At 45.9% G+C, this 14,595-nt stretch overlaps 1 protein-coding gene across 4 annotated transcripts in view; it reads left to right on the top strand.

Annotated features, from left to right (window-relative positions):
• LOC140734533 (sodium- and chloride-dependent neutral and basic amino acid transporter B(0+)-like) overlaps nt 1-12,874 on the top strand; it is a 36,318-nt gene extending 23,444 nt beyond the window's left edge. For 3 of the 4 annotated variants that reach the window (XM_073058630.1, XM_073058629.1, XM_073058631.1), the window contains 5 exons: nt 5,018-5,136; nt 6,077-6,176; nt 6,527-6,636; nt 6,740-6,910; nt 11,957-12,874. In XM_073058630.1, coding sequence (XP_072914731.1) covers nt 5,018-5,136; nt 6,077-6,176; nt 6,527-6,636; nt 6,740-6,910; nt 11,957-12,094 — 638 coding nt within the window. In that variant the 3' untranslated portion in view covers nt 12,095-12,874. The remainder of the gene's footprint in view (nt 1-5,017; nt 5,137-6,076; nt 6,177-6,526; nt 6,637-6,739; nt 6,911-11,956) is intronic. The other variant, XM_073058632.1, reaches the window with a different exon arrangement.
• The last annotated feature ends 1,721 nt before the right edge of the window (nt 12,875-14,595 follow it).

Raw genomic sequence — 14,595 nt, 5'->3', positions numbered from 1 at the left:
GCCCTTTGTCAGGACTGAAGAAGGAGGGGACAGGGGCCCTATAAAGAAGGTGGGGGGAGGGTGGAAGGTTCCAGGTGAAAAACCAATCAGAGGAAAGATCAAGAGATGGGGGAGGGGAAGCAGGGAGGGGATAGGCAGGAGAGGTGAAGAAGTAACGTAAGGGGAAAGCACAATGGGTAGAAGAAGGCAGAATCATGAGAGAGGTGATAGGCAGCTGGAAGAGGAGACAAGTGTGATGGTGGGATGGGGGAAGGGAGAGGGAGGGAATTACCGGAAGTTGGAGAATTCAATGTTCATACCAAGGGGCTGGAGACTACCCAGACGGTATATGAGATGTTGTTCCTCCAACCGAAGTTTGGCCTCATCATGGCAGTAGAGGAGGCCATGTATGGACATATCCGAATGGGAATGTGAAGGAGAGTTGAAGTGGGTGGCAACCGGGAGATCCTGTCTGTTGTGGCGGACGGAGTGGAGGTGCTTGACGAAGCGGTCCCCCAATCTGTGTCAGGTCTCGCCGATGTAGAGGAGGCCACACCGGGAGCACCAGATGCAATAGATGACCCCAACAGATTCACAAGTGAAGTGTTGCCTCACCTGGAAGGACTATTTGGGGCCCTGAATGGTGGTAAGAGATGAGGTGTAGGGACAGGTGTAGCACTTATGCTTGCAGGGATAAGTACCAGGTGGGAGATCTGTGGGGAGGGACGTGTGGACCAGGCAGTCATGGAGAGAATGATCCCTGCGAAAAGCAGAGAGGGGTAGAGAGGGAAAGATGTGCTTAGTGGGGGAAGGGGTCCTGTTGAAGGTGGCAGAAGTTGCGGAGGATAATATGCTGGATCTGGAGGCTGGTGGGGTGGTAGGTGAGGACAAGGGGAACACAGTCCCTGTTGTGGTGACGGGAGGATGGGGTAAGGGCCGAAGTGTGGGAAATGGAGGAGATGCAGGTGAAGGCATCATTGATGATGGCAGAAGGGAAACTACGATTCTTAAAGAAAGAGGACATTTGAGATGTCCTGGAACAGAAGCCTCATCCTGGGAGCAGATGTGGTGGAGACGGAGGAACTGGGAATAGGGAATAGCATTTTTACATTTGGCAGGGTGGGAAGAGGTATAATCAAGGTAGATATGGGAGTCAGTGGGTTTATAGAAGATGCATGACCTGCAGAGTTCATCCAGCTTGTTTGTATGTGTTGATTTGACCACAGCATCTGCAGTGTACTTTGTGTTTACTATTTGTTACTCCGCTGCGATGTCTCTTCAAGGTATGACTACCCTGAAGAAGTTTAAATCTTCTCTTCAACAGGAGTTCAGTGAGACCCTTTCTCACTGCTCACCCTCTGTGATCTCCGCCTGTCTTCGACTCTTTGATCATGTCCTAACCCAGACACGGTACCACAACCACGTCTCGTTTTTGGGAACGTTTCTCCGCCGCCATCTCGTACCGCAGGGATTCCAGTTCCGGTTCCAGGCCTCCCAGTTCAGGCCCAGCGAGGATCCCTGGTACCTACATTTTATTGACCGTTGCTCCCTCTGTTGCTTCCGCTGGATTCTCCAAGCCACGCTCACCGCCATGCGGAGATACCTACAGATCCTGTCTCTCTCTCTCTGCCACCACTGCGGGCCTCGCTCTCCCTGTCTGCCATGGGCTTCTCCTACACTTCATTCTCCACCAGATTCACGCCTCCAATCACCATTTCTTCTCCTTCCTCGCATCCAAGAAGGATCACAAGCTCACCCGCCTGCAGCCCACGACGACCGCCCCCCAGTCCGGACCCCGACCTCTCGGACTTCGACTTCTCAGGCCTTCGGCAGGCCGAAGACCCATCCGCCGCGGACTCTAACCCCGACTGGAACCACGGCCTCCTGGACATGGGCATCAGCCCCCGGCGCGCCATGGACTCACCCGCTTCTGACTCGGACCTCAGTTCTGGCGCCCTGCAGGCCACAGGCTCTGACAACCCCAGCTCTAGATCCTGCTCGGACCGAGATCCTGACCCTATCCAGACCGGGACCGCTCTTACTGCCGCTGGGACCTACCGCTCGTCTTATTCCTCTACTACCCCCTATCCTCCCCGCGACTCCCAACCCTCCCTCCACCCCTCATCCCCCTTCCATTCCTCTGATCCCTCATCCTCCCCTCAGCCTGCTCTCCCTGAACATCCCAACCCCCCTCTCCCTCCTGAGACCTCCCACTCTTTACCCTCCTCTGACCCCAGCCCAACCCTTGCCATGTCTTCACCATCCCCTCTGACCTTCCCCTCTCTGAGGCAGAGCATTCTGTGCTCAGCAAGGGCCTCACTTTTGTCCCCCTCCGTCCACATCTCAGTGAGTTCCGTGCCCGCCATGACGCTGAACTCTTCTTCCGTTGCCTACGTCTCCGAGCCTACTACTTCAACAAGGATTCCCCTCCCCCTATTGATGACCCCTTCTCACATCTTCAATCCTCCTCTTCCTCCTCCTGGACACCCCCACCGGGCCTTCAACCTGCACTCGATCTTTTCATCTCCAACTGTCGCCGAGACATCAACCGTCTCAACTTCACCACTCCTCTCTCCTGTTCCAACCTCACTCCCTCCGAACGCTCTGCCCTCCACTCTCTCCGCACTAATCCTAACCTCACCATCGAACCCACAGACAAAGGTGGTGCCGTAGTAGTCTGGCGGACGGACCTCTACCTCAGTGAGGCCAAACGGCAGCTCTCTGACACCTCCTCTTACTTACCCCTGGAACAGGACCCCACCAAAAAACCATCAAACCATTGTCTCCCGTACCATCACTGCCCTTATCAACTCCGGAGACCTTCCATCCTCAGCCAAAAAACTCATTATTCCCACACCCCGCACTGCTCACTTTTACCTCCTCCCCAAGATCCATAAGCCTGATTGTCCTGGTAGGCCTATAGTTTCAGCCTGCTCCTGCCCCACCAAACTTGTATCTGCCTACCTCGACTCCATTTTGTCACCCATAGTTCAGTCCCTCCCTACCTACATCCAGGATACATCCCATGCCCTTCAATAACTTCCAGTTCCCTGGTCCCGACTGCTTCATTTTCATCATGAATGTCCAATGCTTATACACTTCAATTCCCCATCAAGAAGGCCTCAAAGCCCTCTGCTACTTTCTTGACAATAGACCTCACCAGTTCCCCAATACCACCACACTCCTCCGGTTGGTGGAACTGGTACTCACACTTAATAACTTCTTTTTTGGCTCTTCCCACTTTCTTCAGACCAAGGGTGTAGATATGGGCACTCACATGGGCCCCAGCTATGCCTGCCTCTTCGTGGGTTATATGGAACAGTCTATGCTCCCAATCTATACTGGTACTGCTCCCCAACTTTTCCTTCGCTACATTGACGACTACATTGGTGCTGCTTCCTGCACCCATGCTGAGCTCGTCAATTTCATCAACTTTGCCTCTAACTTTCACCCAGCCCTCAAATTCACTTGGTCTATCTCGGACACTTCTCTCCCCTTTTTCGATCTCTCGGTCTCCATCTCTGGAGACAGACTAACCACTAACATCTTCTATACACCCACTGGCTCCCATAACCACCTTGATTATACCTCTTCCCACCCTGCCAAATGTAAAAATGCTATTCTCTATTCCTAGTTCCTCCGTCTCCGCTACATCTGCTCCCAGGATGAGGCTTTCTGTTCCAGGACGTCTCAAATGTCCTCTTTCTTTAAGAATCGTGGTTTCCCTTCTGCCGTCATCAATGATGCCCCAACCCGCATCTCCTCCATTTCCCACACTTCGGCCCTTACCCCATCCTCCTATCACCAAAACAGGGACGGTGTTCCCCTTGTCCTCACCTACCGCCCCACCAGCCTCCGGATCCAGCATATTATCCTCCGCAACTTCCGCCATCTTCAACAGGACCCCACCACTAAGCACATCTTTCCCTCTCTACCCCTCTCTGCTTTTCGCAGGGATCATTCCCTCTGCAACTGCCTGGTCCACACGTCCCTCCCCACAGATCTCCCACCTGGTACTTATCCCTGCAAGCGTAGGTGCTACACCTGTCCCTACACCTCCTCTCTTACCACCATTCAGGGCTGCAAACCATCCTTCCAGGTGAGGCAACACTTCACCTGTGAGTCTGTTGGGGTCATCTATTGCATCCGGTGCTCCCGGTGCGGCCTCCTCTACATCGGCGAGACCCGACGCAGATTGGGGGACCGCTTCGTCGAGCACCTGCGCTCCGTCCGCCACAACAGACAGTATCTCCCGGTTGCCACCCACTTCAACTCTCCTTCACATTCCCATTCGGATATGTCCATACATGGCCTCCTCTACTGCTATGATGAGGCCAAACTCAGGTTGGAAGAACAACATCTCATATACCGTCTGGGTAGCCTCCAGCCCCTTGGTATGAACATCGAATTCTCCAACTTCTGGTAATACCCTCCTTCTCCCTTCCCCCATCCCACCTTCACTCTGCCTCCTCTTCCAGCCTATCACCTCTCTCATAATTCTGCCTTCTTTTACTACCCATAGTGCTTTCCCCTTACGTTCCTTCTTCACCTCTACTGCCTATCCCCTCCCTGCTTCCCCTCTCACACCCCTTGATCTTTCCTCTGATTGGTTTTTCACCTGGCACCTTCCACCCTCCCCCCACCTTCTTTATAGGGCCCCTGCCCCCTCCTTCTTCAGTCCTGACAAAGGGTCTCGGCCCAAAACATTGACTGTTCATTTCAACGGATGCTGCCCGACTTGCTGAGTTCAGTCAGGAGCCTGATGGTTGTGGGGAAAAGGTTTTGCCTCATCTTTGTCTCAGGTGACCAACACCTTTTGAATTAATGGCTGGTAGAGTCAGTCATTTAACGTAGGTGGAACTTGCTCCTTTCAGTGGAAAGGGTAGGAGGTGGTTTGGGGAACCAAGCTATCACTGGTGGTGAAAACAGTGAGAAAGAGCACGTGCTCTTCTCTGAGGCAATGCTGCAGAAGCATTCTGTGACTTAGTTTGTTGTGGAAGTTATTAATTAACCACAAATATTATGTATATTTTGATAGAAACGGTTTTAACATGCCTAGCGGACCAGTTCCCCAAGTATCTGCAATCAAAACGCCTTTTGCTGACAAGTGGAGTTTGCTTCTTGTTATTTCTCCTCGGTCTCGTGTGTGTAACACAGGTATGCTGCCCTGATTTAACTCACTACGTGTGCAGGCGTGATAGCAGTAGGGAGCTGCAATGCAGGGGGAATGGTAGAAATGAGGCGAAACACAGAGTACAATGTTCCAAATAACATTTGGAAGATTAGGAGAAGGTGTTGGAGCCTAAAGGAAGCTGATGGAGCATAAACTTCAGGAGCTCCATGTGAGTAAAAGGAGTTCATTGTTTAGCAGGTAGAGAGCTGGTTAAGTAGGTTTAATTAAGCTGTTTCTAGCATTAGTGACTTGCAGTGTACCCCCTGGTCAGAGTGTGAAGGGGACAGTTATCAGTTATCTCCATGAAGAGATAGGAAGGATTCATGAAGAAAGGAAGGTTACTTTGAAAGGACATTAGCTGGGAAACTGAAATATCTGGTTGATGGAATGTAGGAATACTTCTTGTGTGTATGCATTAAACCCACAAGAGGGATTCTCATTCTGACCTGGTGGCTGTGCGTCACTTGAAAATGTTCAAGATCAGATTGAAAGCTGGTGAAAAAACGAATCACTAGAAAAAGTAACAGTACTGAGGGGTAACAGTAAAACTAAAATCATTCCCTCAGTTTTAAGACAGCTGGGAAGCAGTCAGCGATGTAACTAACAGAAAGATAGCTCAAAAGAAATTAAAAATGGTTTTCTTCTGAATTATGATTGTCCCAAATATTCACAGGAGAGATCAGGAAAAGTGTGTCCTCTATGCCAACGTTCTTAATCTATTTTGAATATTTTGTTCGGATTCTGGAGAGAAGTGATCAACTACATAGTTAATCCTAGAACTTAAAGCAATGAGTGAAAATAGAGCAGGCAGGTTTGAACTGGGTGCTTTATATCAGAATTAACTTGTATCCCAGTAAGCTCACTATAAATTTGAGTGCCAGAGTTCTCCTATGCAACTTTTTCTACTTTTCCATTTAATTTTAGGCTGGGATTTACTGGATAAACTTAACTGATTATTTCTGTACTGGATGGATTTTTATTACTAACACCCTGTTAGAACTTGTTGGTCGAACCTGGATTTATGGTAAGTGCAGATTTATGGTAAGCTCAGGGGAAGCACGGAATCAAATCAAAACATTAAATTCAGCCAAAGTATAACAACTTAATCGATTGAGTAATGACAAGCTCTCTTTAGTTGTCTAAACCCTTTCTACAAATGGTCCCAGAAGCAAATCTGAGGCAGGGAGATCTTTCCATATTCTTCATCCTTGATCCTCTACTCTTGCTGAGTTACAGCAGCTGGTTGTTGGATGGACTTTGCTGCAGCCAATTTGCTGGTGCGGATGTTGTCCAAACACCTTCCCCTCAGTCACTGGACCTACACACCTTGAAAGAAAAAGGTCAGGTGATTAAAAATATTCCTGCTGTTCACAGGGACAAACAGATACATCAAGGACATTGAGATGATGATTGGAAAAAAGAGCTGGCTTTTCTGGCTGTGGTGGAGAGTGTGCTGGAGTTTCATTGTCCCATGCTTGTTGGTGGTAAGAGTTCATATCCTGTATTGACTTAAACTAAAAATATCATGGTGCAGATTATCTATCCCATTTCCTGTTTGACACTTTTCTGTCCTCTTATTTCAAACAGATAATCGTAGTCTGGTCCTTAAGGACAATTCCCCCACCAACATACGGACCTGTTGAGTACCCTCTCTGGGCAACAGCAGTCGGCTGGTGTATGGTCACTTTTTGTATTATGTGGGTCCCTATCATTGCCATTGTGAGAGTTGTCCAAGCTAAGGGCTCCACATTGTCTCAGGTAAAGAAACACCTTGAAATCTTCCAAAGAGTAAATTCAGGTCATTGACTATTTATCTGACACCTTGGGTCATGAAAATGAGAGGACAGTGAGGAGGAAGCTGCTAGAGTTCTGGTCAATGTACTATGAAATATTTCACTGCTTGTGGTAAAATAGGGATAAAGTAAGCCTACACTTCAAAGAAATGAGATAAATTTTGAAGGGGAAGGATGTAAGATGGTGAGTAGATGGTTGGATGGATGGTTGGGAGGATTTTTGAGTAGGCTATTTATGAGCCTTATAGCTTTTCATGCACCTGAAATGCCTATCCCTGAGTAGAACTTGCAATTTCCCCAAATATTCAAGCATGATATTGAACTATATAAAGCCAACCCACTCATGGGTGCATTCCATTTCCCTGCCAATTGTGCAGTAAGATCCCAGCAATGGATCCAGAAAGTAGTCAACAAAAAAAAAACAATTGCTTAAGATATAATAATCTTTTAAAAGAAATATCTTTGAAACCTATTAAAATTCTCTAATCAGTTTTAGAGTCTGTTAAAATTATTGATAAGACTCTTCCATGACCTATTCATGTCTCCTTTACAACCAACAATATCTGAGGGAGTGCAACAATGGCAATTTACAAGCAAAGAGTGTAAAGTGAGCGCTTTGATTTACTCGCCCTGTGGATGAGTGTGTGCCCACAAAGCCTTACTGTACATTCCCAAACCAAAAGCCGTGGATGAACCAGGAGGTACGTCGTCTGCTGAAGGCTCGATCTGTGGAATTCAAGTCTGGCGACCCAGGCCTGTACCAGAAAACCAGGTATGATTTGCGGAGGGCTATTTCAAGGTCGAAGAGACAATTTTTAATGAGGTTGGAGGTGATATCAGATGCACAGCAACTCTGGAAAGATTAGTTATCCCATCTCATGGGATACTTTCATGGGTTTGAAACTCTGGCAAGACATTACTTCCTACAAAGTGAAACTCAAAAGCACAAATGGCCGATGAACTCACCACCTTCTATGCACGCTTTGAAAGGGAGAACACAACTACAGCTGTGAAGATCCCTGCTGCACCTGATGACCCTGTGATCTCTGAGGTTAGGCATCTTTAAAGAGAATGGACCCTCGCAAGGCAGAAGGTCCCGATGAAGTACCTGGTAAGGCTCTGAAAACCTGTGCTAACCAATTAGCGAGAGTATTCAAGGACATTTTCAACCTCTCACTGCTACAGGCGGAAGTTCTCACCTGCTTCAAAAAGGCTACAATTATACCAGTGCATAATAAGAATAATGTGAGCTGCCTTAACGACTATCACCCGGCAGCACTCACATCGACAGTGATGAAACGCTTTGAGAGGTTGGTCATGACTAGACTGAACTCCTGCCTCAGCAAGGACCTGGATCCATTGCAATTTGCCTATCACCACAATAGGTCAATGGCAGACACAATCTCAATGGCTCTCCACATGGCTTTGGACCACCTGGATAACATAAACACCTACATCAAGATGCTGTTCATCAATTATAGCTCAGCATTTAATATCATCATTCCCGCAATCCTGATTGAGAATTCCAGAACCTGGGCCTTTGTATCTCACTCTGCAATTGGATCCTCAACTTCCTAACCGGAAGACTACAATCTGTGCAGATTGGTGATAACATATCCTCTTCACTGATGAACAAAGCTGGTGCACCTCAGGGATGTGTGCTTAGCCCACTGCTCTACTCTCTATATACACATGACTGTGTGGCTAGGGATAGCTCAAATACCATCTATAAGTTTGCTGATGATACAGTCATTGTTGGTAGAATCTCAGGTGGTGATGAGTGGGTGTACAGGAGTGAGATATGCCAACTAGTGGAATGGTGCCACAGCAACAACCTGGCACTCAGTTGTCAGTAAGATGAAAGAGCTGTTTGTGGACTTCAGGAAGGGTAAGATGAAGGAACACATACCAATCCTCATAGGGGGTTCAGAAGTGGAGAGAGTGAGCAGCTTCAAGTTCCTGGGTGTCAAGATCTCTGAGGATCTAACCTGGTCCCAACATATCAATGCAGTTATAAAGAAGGCAAGTCAGTGGTTATACTTTATTAGGAGTTTGAAGAGATTTAGCATGTCAACAAATACACTCAAAATTTTCTATAGTTGTACCGTGGAGAGCATTCTGACAGGCTGCATCACTGTCTGGTATGGAGGGGCTACTGCACAGGAGCGAATGAAGCTGCAGAGGGTTGTGAATTTAGTCAGCTCCATCTTGGGTACTAGCCTACAAAGTACCCAGGACATCTTCAGGGACCTGATTCTGGTGTGACCCTTGGTTGGTCCTCTGTAGTTTTGGTCTACAGTGTCACTCAGATCATTACCTCAGTCAATATGGAAAACCAGCTGGTATCCCAGCACTGCCAGATTGTGTTGGGATTCCCGGGAACCCCTTTTATAACACAGACTACACAATCTGCAAGAAATCAGGACAGAGAATGCAATGTTACACATTTCCAGCAAAACCAAGCGGTCAGAGTGGGAGACATCCAGCCAACCCGTGAAATAATTGACCACAGTGGAAGCAGCTAACAAACCCTGTGACCAGTGGCATTCTTCCATTGGCAGCTGCACTCTTGATATGGACCCATCTCATATGTTAGTTATTGACCTTACAACCCCTCTGGGACATAGGGGCACTGCCTCTCATATGCGCTATTTTAATTCTAATTCCATGATTTTAGTTGATTCATGGTTGATTGTGCTTTATACTGAAATAAGAACTAATCCTTCATCAGACAAGTTTCTGGTGTTAGCATCTGAAATGGGTGAGAGTGGCATTAATTCTGATAACACCGCTATAGTACACTCACATGGTACAGTGCCTCTTCAGATGATGCAGCTGTCCCACAATTCCAGTGACCTGTATTCAATCCAGACCTTAAACCCTGTCTATAAAGAGCTTTCAATGATATGGTCCAATAATCCAATGTTCTCTGATTGTTCAATCAATTGCCCACTATAAATTGCTTCTGGCATAGAGGGGTAATAGAAGAAGTGGAGAATTTGATAGGCAAGTCATTGCAAATAGGTTACAGAGAAGGCACTGAAGCATTCAGGCTCTCATGACCAGACTATGTTACAGTTTCTTCCCCCAAGCCATCAGACTCCTCAATACCCAAAGCCTGGACTGACACCTTCGTGCCCTATTGGCTTGTTCATTATTTACACTGTTTTGTGCACTTTATGCAGTCCCGGGTAGGTCTGTAGTCTAGTGTAATTTTTTTCTGTGTAGTTTTTTACGTAGCTCAGTCTAGTTTTTGAACTGTGTCATGTAACCCCATGGTCCTGAAAAACATTGTCTCATTTTTACTATGTACTGTACCAGCAGTTATGGTCGAAATGACAATAAAAGTGACTTGACTTGACTTGACCAGCTGTTTGCATCTCTGGTAGTGATCCCATCCAACAAGCAGGAGTAACATAAAGTTACAGGAGCCCATATTTTCCTGAGCTAGCTAGGCAGAATTCCCAATTTTTTCTGTACCCAAAACAGCTTGCATTTTATCTGGTCTGTCACCTTGTATCCCACACATCTAGATCTCTTAGTCTTAGGTGATAATGTATTAAGGTGTATAAGGTTGAAAATTGTGGGGGAGAGACCAAAGGGTCTTTTCTAGATGTCATTTCCAGTGTGTTCCTGTAAACCAGTGGACCCCAACCACTGATGTAAACCATCAATTTTATCAACCATTTCCTGCTTTTATTATGCAACTGATCTTCCACTCTAATTCTATTGCTCAGAGTGCCTATTGAGAGACATCTGGTATAGAATTCACCCTATGTAATGATGCCAGTTTGATTTCATTTCAGCTTCAGTTTGAGTTTCTCCATCCAGCCCTTACGAGGAAGCTGGCTTTAAGCGTGGACACCACTGGGAGAATGCCCTGGGCAGAAACGTGGTCCCTGCACCTAAGGTTGCTCACCTGATGAGGGCTCAGAATGAGGAAGATGAGCCAGGAGCGTGTTGCAGCTGTCAGGTGTCATGGTAACAAAGGCAGTTAGACAATTCTTTGCTCTGCAGGCTCAGTGCAGCTGTGAGAACAGAAACCCGGATGCGTAAATCACTGAAAGTGACGGAACAGATTGACAATCCAGTTAAAAGGCAAACTGATTCCTGGGCTTTGTATACAGAGCAGCTCATGATATGGCCACACCGAAATCTGACAGCAATCTTCATGAAAGTTGTGAAGACTATAGAGAAGGACCAAGAAAGTTTTACTAAAATAATTCCATGGATGAGGAAAGATTGAATATTCTAGAACTGGTGCTAGAGTTAAAAAACGAAGCTTAAAGATCATTGCCTACAATAGAGTGAAGAAAATCTTCTCAACACAGCAAGCGTTAATGTTGCCTGATGGGGCAGTAGTGGGAGATTCAATTGTGGCTTTCCAAGGGGGATTTGATCAGTAACAGAAATTAGACCATTAGACTATTAGTATATTAATATATCAAGTACTGTTAGTGAGACAAACTGCATCATTGTTGCAGAGAAATTGCATGCTCTTGAACGCTTCTCCAATTTATTGTTCCATCCTCTGCTCAGCTAAAATCACATCAGCCTGGGCTGCTAACATCAGAGCCTCAGTCAGACTTCACTTACATGAAAAGGGCACTGACAAAAGCTGATTATAATCAGCTGGTGAAGAGTCTACACTGGAGAGTTATGAATTGGTGTCTTAATTTTTTAGTAAGCGTATGTTGCAAAATTGTTTAGAAGATGGTTGCTGGGAAGAAATTTCAATACTGTTGCACAAATACAGTACATTTCATTCATCTGCTGCTTGTTTGCTCCCAAATGATTCAGAGTTCGGGTATGGGAGTGTAATCTAGGAGTAGGCAAAAAGATAGCCATAACATTGTGAACCAAAGGGTTTCTTCCGAGCTATACTGTTCTTAAGCTGCCAATGTGTTGGAAAAATCCACAGGAAAATCTGATCTGAATCAGGATGACTTCTGATGGAAGTCAATGGTCAATAAATATCAAAGTGTTAAACTTTGCACTTTACTTTCCACAGAAAATTTCTGCTGCTTGTACACCAGCTCCTGATTGGGGTCCATACTTGCAACAACACAGAGGAGAAAGATACCAAAGCAAGCCTGATTCTGCGGTTGCCCTTAACCAAGTGAAACTTCTTACTGACTCTGAAGTGTGAGCTGTCAAGAGATCTGCAGCTTTTCTGATGCTTTCATTGTAATTTCAGTGGAAGGTCGTCAGAAGAGCCAGGAATTCCCTGGAACACACGTGAACATCATTATGGGGTGGGCTGAATCCAGGAGAGATTACTCAGCTGTAGAGATCCTGCACAATGACCAAAGTTCAAAGGAACCTGATACAGTTCATGTTTGTCACCAGATGCCGACACACTTGGAAACATTGACCATCCATAGACAATGCTGATAGGCTCCAACCTGACTTCTCTAATGGGCCTGAATCAATGCTGGATTTGACTTTATAAATGAAACAGGCTGCTGACAGTGAACTGGGCAACTCTTCTTGGATAATTACTTCCCTTTTTTCTAGCTTTCATGTGATAATTACACAACTAGTATGAATATCCATTCCCGTTGATCAGATATTTTTATTATTATCACAATATTAGAATTAATGTGCTTTAATCAACCATGAACCAAGCTGAAACTGACCTCAAAAGCAGCAGGGCTGAACAGAACACAATGAAAAATATTCAAAGACAATTTTCAACATGTTGTTTGATACTAAGGCTGATTGAGCCAATCCCAGCAATGCACTGGGACCAGCTGAACCCTCTCCTGGCCAATATCTACCCTTCCAACAGCAAGATGTTCATCCCAGGCAGATGTGCATTTCCACCTCAACTCACTGCAGTGATAAGCAACAGTATCCAAGCTGTTTTATTTTCAGTTCCATTTAACTTCAGGCACTGATAATGAATAAACATACTCACTTCCATCGATATTGTGCTCATTAGAATACTTCTGTATGCTTCTTTATTTTGTAGAACACACTGATGTGGTGTCAGTCCATGTGCAATTCTGAATTGACTATCTCCGTCATAGCCACTGAAGTCCACCAGGGTTTTTGTTTCGTGCTCGTTAATGTTAATTTACAGCAGTGCTTGGAGTTTCCCGGGTAACTTCAGTGCTCACGTCCTCTGGCATGAACCAGATGTGTCCCTTCTGGATGTACTTTGGTTTATCAGCTCTGTGTACCACTCTGTTCTGTGACTTCCAACAAATGGCTCTCACAGAAAGGGGAGTTGTGCAGACTTGGAGAGGTATGCAATGTTCATGAGAGAGAGGGAAAGACATGAGAGTGCGAGGGCAGAGAGAGAGTGAGGTCAGACAGAGAGGAGAGGAGGCGTCCATTTATGGAACTAAGTTACAACAGACTGTTTCAGGCTGGCCATTCTTTTTACAAAGTACACAGATATGACATCAGACTTCATGTAACTTTGATTTCATGTTGTCCTTTTAAACAAGGCTGACCACACCCAGGCAGCCAGATGGGAATGTTGGGACGACCTCCACGCCTGCACCATTAAAAACCAGTGTTAAATCACTGCAGAGTGGTTGGGGATGGCGCTGGAGCTGAACTCTACTCTCCCTGCATCCGAACTATGAAACAGTGGGATTGTCAAGAAATAGAACAGAGAACATGGAACCGGACAGCACAGTACAGGAACACAATGTTGTGCTGAACCAGCTAAAAAGTAAATTAAAACCCCCCCAAAACTAATCCCTGCTACCTACACAATGTCCATATCCCTCCATCTTTCTTACATCCACGTGCCTATCCAGTTTCTCTTAAAAACCTCCAATGTATTTGCCTCTACCACCATACCAGGCAACACATTCCAAGCATCCCACACTCTCAGAGTAAAAAAGCTTACCCCTCACACCCCCTTTGAACCTACCCCCTCTCACCTTCATTGCACACCCTCTGGTATTAGACATTTCTAGCCTGGAAAACAGATACTCCCTGTCCACTCTATCTATGCCTCTCATAATCTTATAAACCTCTATCAGATCTCCTCTTAGCTGCTGCAGCTGAGGCAAAGACAAAAATCACTGTTTGATCCCAAAGGTGACCATTTCTTGATTGATCCTCTGGGCTTCCAGCACAGCAGGAGAGGGGGTAGAAAGGATCGGAGAGAAAGGTTATGCCCCAAGAGGGTTTCTCACTCAGCCTAACACATAAAAATAAAGAAAAGTCCAGATCTCCTCGATAACACAACTTTCTTCTTACTGTGCCACTTCGGTTTGTCATCTTTATCAACTAGGGGTCAAAGTATATCACAAGAAACCAATCAAAATGCCAGCTTTAAACAACTTGATTTCCACTGGGGAGTGCAGACAGAACAGCATAGGGTTAGGGAAGGAAGAGGCAGGTCAGCAGATTTTGGGAGCACAGCAAATGTTTCTACAATTCTAGCCCCAGACATGGATTAAACAGAAGTAAATGGGCATAATTTAAAAGTCATTATGGACACAAAGCTGCACAGGTACCAAGATTGGAAATTAAATATTCCAGGATACTTACTTTTTCAAAGAGTTTGGCGAAGTGGAAAAAGAAGCTTGATACTAAAAGTAGTGGAAAGAAAATATCTTCCTTTGGAAATAAAGAAATTAATTCAGTTTTGGTGGAGCTAAGGAGCAGAAAATATTTTTGTGAGTT

Source organism: Hemitrygon akajei, chromosome 10 (genome assembly GCF_048418815.1).
Source record: "Hemitrygon akajei chromosome 10, sHemAka1.3, whole genome shotgun sequence".
NCBI lineage: Eukaryota > Metazoa > Chordata > Chondrichthyes > Myliobatiformes > Dasyatidae > Hemitrygon > Hemitrygon akajei.
Note: the sequence above shows the minus strand (reverse complement) of the source record. Positions and strands in the feature narration are given on the sequence as shown.